We start from the raw sequence: 6,000 nt of genomic DNA on the forward strand, positions 1-6,000 counted from the left end.
AATGCACTCATGATAAGAAGGAGCCCATAATGTAATTTGAGATTGGTGCGGTAGTTCAATAATAACTCTTTAGTGATATGAGTTATTATTGATGAACTTGAGTTGGGTGTTCGGGGCAAACACAGGAAGCTCAAGCTCATCGGGAGACCAAAATCAATTTCTCCTCTCGGTCGCTGTTGTAGCCTCTATAAAGCCTTGTATCCATAAAGTCCACTTCTTACCCAAGTAATGGGTTGGACACATCCTTGCTTTGAGCAATGGGGGCTGGCCAAGCATTAATTTGGAGCCAAGAGGTGGTCGGCCAAAGCTTGGTGCCCAAGCTAAGGGTCGACCACATGAAGAATAAAAGGGATTTTAATTTTTGTTAAAATCTTTCCTTATGTAACCATTCATGAAGGGATTTAAAAGAGAAATTTTAATTTTAAAATTTTCTTTTATAGCCATGCTCATGGTTTTAAAAGAGAGTTTTAAAATTTTAAAATCTTTCCTTTTATAGCTATCTACAAAAGATTAAAAAGATATTTTAATTTTGTTAAAATCTTTCCTTATTTGTAGTTATCTATAATGTTTAAAAGAGAGATTTTAATTTTTGATAAAACTTTCCTTTTTTGTAACTATGATTTAAAAAGAGAAGTTTTAGTTAATCTTTCCTTTTTTTGTAGTTGTCTACATGTTTTAAAAGAAAGAGATTAATTTTAAAACTTTCCTTTGTTGCCATGTACAATAAGAAATTTAAAAGAGAGATATTTTAATTATTGTTAAAATTTCATTTTTTAAAGGGAGGTCACAAATAAGGAAGTTTTAATTATGTTTAAAACTTTCCTTTTTTGTCATGAGCAAGGATTATAAAAGAAGAGAAGGTGATTTCTTATGGTGTAACACATATTATTATTCTCCTCTTCTCCTTGCTTGTGGGCGGCCCTCTCCTTCTCTCTTCCCTTAAGGCCGGCGACATCTATATTCCTTTCTTCCTCCTTTTCTTCCTTCTAAGGCCGGAGCTTGAAGAAGAAGAAGGAGAAGACAAGAAGTACCTAGGTGGCCGGTTGCTTGGAGGGGAAGAAGAAGAAAAGGAGTTTCCTATTTTGGCATCTCTTGGTGACTCGAGAGTCTTGGAGGAGAAGACGTGGTTCGGGTGGATTCCATCTTAGTAGATCGTTGCCCACACAATGTCCAAGAGGAGGAGAGGAATACAACAGAAGATCAAGAGGTCTTTAGCTACAAAGAAAGGTATAACTAATTAATGGTTTCCACTTCGAATTAATTAGTTAGTTTTCTTTGCATGAATTCTGAAACACCAACATAAGAGACTAGTGATTTTATGTTTCAATTTCGTGCTATCGATTTTGTATTTTGATTTTGCGTTTCGATCTTGTGTTTCTATTGTGGTTTCTGTAGTTAAACCTAGGGTTATTGTAAGAAGTTAAATATCCAATTTCTTTGAAAGACTTTGTCTAGGAAGTGATGGATGATCTCATAACCAAGAAGGCCTAGTGTCTCACCATGCTTAACCTGGAAGTCAATTTTTGAAATAGATATTTAATCAACTTCTGTAATGTGGTTTAACTTAGGAAGATCACATCGGTTAAACTTGGAGTAAAATGTTAAGTATCGTTTCCAATCTAAGTTTAACTTCTGAAGAGCAACTTGGATTAATAATGTTAAGCATCGTTTGCAATCCAAGTTTAACTTCAGTAGAGCACATGGGTAGCTAGGTTAAGTTCTGTGCTAGTACAAATCTTTGTACAGGGGAAACAGAACGGTGTTCCGAATAGCAACTAATAGTAAAATCAAGGGTGTTAGCGTTGCTTCAAGTTTCCGCTGCAAGTTATCATCAACGGAACGATTGGAGCTAATTATCCCCCTCTAGCTCCCAAAATGCCTAACAATCACTACTTCTGCTAGTGGTAAATCTAGATAATTATGTATGAGTACAATCAATTCAATATTCCGTCGGGTGCTTTACTTTTATGTGCTATTTCAACGACCCATAGTCACCTTCAGCTTGCAATTTGTAGGAAACATTGCAATACTTATATTTTGCACGTAATTCTCCTAACGAAATAGTAACCTTATCAAAATGTTTAGTAAAAATAGAAGGTTTTAAAGGAGGAACTTCCCAAACTTAGAAGTAATTATATTGATATTTCCTTGTCCCTTCGAAATCGAGATGATGAACCTCCTCGCCCACAACCTCCTCCTTGCCCTCGGTCAGCTTCCATTATAGTCGGAACTTAGAAAAGGAGTCAAAAGTGTATAGAATTAGATCCGAAAACGTGTAAAGATTACAGAATTAAAAATAAGAATAGAGAAAATATATATATGAAAATAATTAAATGACCTCTCTATTTATATAATTTTGAAAATAATAAATACTAAAGTATAGTTACTAATCAAAAATAAAATAATTTTTAACCATTGCTTTTTTCTCCATTGACTAGACTAAGGATTCCAACGTCAAAACGCCAACTAACAGTCCAATAAAAAAAAACAACAATTGAACAACCTATTTGAACCAGCGACTACCAATTCGAGCTAGCGCTAACCGTCGATTGGTGGTTTGGGAGGGGGTGGTCGGGTCTAATCCTATGTTGTTATTTTTTTTTTTAAATTCAAATATTATTATATCCGGACCTTAACAATTCTGATTAATCTTGAAAATAAAGGACCTTTCTCTCGATTTGTCCATGGGATAAATTCAAACTTACTGTGGCAATTGAAAATCTATTATAAATTCTGTCTGGTTCTCGCTAGATTTTAAACTGTAGTATTTTATGAATTCATCCAACATTTTACTCTTGCCCTGTGTGATGCAAAAAATATAAAATAATAAAAAAAAATGATAACGCATTCACCCAGGCGTCCTCTATTATCCGTCCAAAGGCCTTATGAAAACAGAAGTTACTGAAATAGGAGGAATTTATTGTAATGAATCCCAAAGGATTCAAGCTTTACTCTGCGACACCAATTTACCACTCCAATTATCAACTGCATCGTGCCAAAGGGGTCCAAAGGAGCGAAGCACCTAAGCAATTAAAAGGGAAAGAGAAGAGAGAGGGGTACAGTTGCCGTCTTAATTGGGCCTACTTTTACTTGTCGTTGTCTGGGGAGGATCCGACCCGTTTGATTCCGTGAAATGGTTCACGCGTGGCGGCGTGGGAACCAAACAAAAGCGGGCAAATGGGCAATCAATGCTCCTCCACATCCCATGTACATATTGACGACTCGGCCTACAGCTATCGCATTGAATGCCGGAAATCGACACGCCGCATTAATGCTCGATGCAGAGGGCCATTAATGCCCTGCGAGCCGCATATATATGGACACAGGGAAGGGACGACGCCATAAAACAAGAGCGACGGACAACGACGCCATCCCTCTTGACCATCCGTCCCAAACTAAACAATTAATTTTATAAGCCGATTTCATATTTACTGTTGCCAGAGAACTATTCAACAAAAAAAAACAGAGGCAGCTCTTCTGTGAATTTGAAGGCTTAATTTGGTAAATTATCTAAAGAAGACAGAGTTAATGAAGTTGGAGAATGAATGTGATTAATGAAATTAAATTGTGCATGGTGTCAGTCGGCTTGTCATCGGGAATATTACCCTTTTTTGCGCATGTTTCATGCACGTCACTACAAAATCACTTATCGGCTCATCGGCGGAAAAATGGCATCAGCTTTAAAACGAACAGAGCGAAAAGTGAGATGAATCGCTCACAAATTGGTGATTAAACAATGCCAAGAACTAGTTAGCATATATACGTATTTATGAGCAAGTTTGGCAGCACCATCTAGCATATTGATGACGTATTATACAGAAATTAAACCTGTAAAAAACTGAAGCACTTCATCGATCCATCACCAAATCACAAAATTTGCGGTCCTCAGTTTGAATCATTCATTGCTTCCCGTTTGGAATGAGAAGTTGAGGTCGATGCGGCGGGGCTTCTTGTTGGCGTCGTTGACCGGTACGTGAGCCGCACACCTCGGGCACCGCGGCTCCACCTTGCAGACGAGCACGTAGAGAAGGCACTCCGGGCACGCCACCACCGCCATCGCCGGCTCGCCGTTTAATTCGTCGGGTTCGTTCGGCCGCCGCTTGGCGGACGAGGAATTGGTGGTGATGGTGGTGGTGGGGGCTGAGGACAAGGAGGACCGGGAGGAGGAGGGCGAGGAGGCGGAGCCCAGGTGTGCTACTGGGACCCGGGCGTCGGCGGCCAGGCGCGACTCCCTCTCCAGTGCTGATTTAACCTTCTCCAGGGTGCAGACGCTGTTGTACGCGACGGAGGTCGCCGCCGGAGGATGCTTCCGGCCGACGGATGCAGCAGAGAGCCACGGAGGCGAGAGACTGAGATCGTGAAGATGAGGAGAGGCCGGACTGGGCTTCTTCGTCTGTTGATGGCACAACTTCGCTGACTGCCACCATGAAATTAAATGGAAACTTTCTGAAATTACGACCATAAAACGTTCTTTTACCAAAAAATAAAAATAAAAATGGATGATTTAACGAATAAAAAAAGTACAGGATTTGGGAATTTTTGGAAGAATGAGAGATCTGAGTATAGAATGGGAATCGAAGGTTTACGATTATTAATTCGTATAGATAAATTCTAAAAGAAAAACTTGTTGATTCATCACCATCAAACAAGTACGAGATGAACTGCAGGTAAATTGCTTCGATCGTGGTACGATGTACAGGGGTTCGTCGCAACGTATCGGCGGGGAATATCGTTGCGTAGAATCGAAGAACACGATCGATATTTATGTTTCCTAATAAACACTACCGGAGATTAGAAAATTTTCATTTGTCCCTTTTATCGCAACAAGGAAAGATCCAATTCTACGGAAACATACGAGGAGCCCGGCGGATCGAACCCCAGCAAACGGAGAGCTCAAGGGAAAGAAAAGCGCCGTCGATTAAGGTACGGACAACGAGACGTACCGACGGAGCGAGGCGCATCTCACCGCCGGCGGTCCGGATCTGGAACTCGAGATTCACTTCGGCGGCGGTGGCGGCACCACCGTCGCCGCAGCAGCCACCGAGCAAGTCGAGAGTGACGAGCTCCGACTTCCCCTCTCCTTCCTCCTTGTAGCCATCGACCATCCGTGCCAAGGAGCTCACCTCCGCCACCATCTCCACCACCTCGACAGTACGATTTCTCTCTCCGGAAACCAGAAAGACCGTCCTCTGCAGCCGAAAGGAAGAGGACAGACTAAAGGAGATGAAGAAATGGGAGTGAGATAAAACGATATATATCGCACTTGGGTCTTGGGAGAAATCCATTTTACCTATAATTTTAATAAATTGGGAAAGAGTGCGAATTATTTGTTTGAAAATATTTTTACAATTTACTCCGTTAATTTTCCTCAATTTTCAATTACTGACACATCATCCGGTCAGTGCAGACCACTCCCTTCCTCTCTTCCCCTTCCCTCCCATCTTGCCACAAGTAACCATCTTGCCACAAGTAAACATGGGGCAAAAGACGATTCGCCCACCCAGCACCTCTGCTAATCCATCCCTAGGCCAATATAAAAATCACATATGGCTACTAGCCATTAGTGTAAGTGGTCAAGATATGAGAGAGCACATGATCAGACATATCCAATTTTAACCCCAAGATCTCATATGGTAACACCCCAGCCTGAACTACCACACCGCTCAAGAAAACACCTCTAAAATAAACATGTGACAAAAGGCGAATACGCTCGCCCCTAGTGTCCCCATCAACACATCCTAGGACTAACACGAAGGAGATAAATCACGGGGCGATTACTAGCATTTGGAATAACCTCGACTTTGTCGAAACTTAAACCCCAGAACTAATGATGGCAACACATTATGTGCTAGCCACTAGACCATCCCAAGGGGATGACCTCTAGAGTAAACATGTTGGCAAAAGCGAATACGCTCGCACCCAACGTTCCCCCGTCCCAGGTGTTGGTTGCTACTCGGAATACCGTTCTAATTCGCCTGTATAAAAATTTGTACAAGTATA

At 41.1% G+C, this 6,000-nt stretch overlaps 1 protein-coding gene across 1 annotated transcript; it reads right to left on the minus strand.

Moving 5' to 3' along the window:
* Positions 1–3,726: 3,726 nt before the first annotated feature.
* On the minus strand, positions 3,727–5,239 carry LOC122021916. The gene is made up of 2 exons (XM_042580098.1): positions 4,944–5,239; positions 3,727–4,417 (listed from the first exon to the last, which is right to left on the minus strand). The coding sequence occupies exons 1-2, from the start codon at positions 5,133–5,135 to the stop codon at positions 3,896–3,898; spliced, it is 714 nt and encodes a 237-aa protein (XP_042436032.1). The 5' UTR covers positions 5,136–5,239; the 3' UTR covers positions 3,727–3,895.
* Positions 5,240–6,000: the final 761 nt, after the last annotated feature.

This window comes from Zingiber officinale, chromosome 1A (assembly GCF_018446385.1).
Source record: "Zingiber officinale cultivar Zhangliang chromosome 1A, Zo_v1.1, whole genome shotgun sequence".
NCBI lineage: Eukaryota > Viridiplantae > Streptophyta > Magnoliopsida > Zingiberales > Zingiberaceae > Zingiber > Zingiber officinale.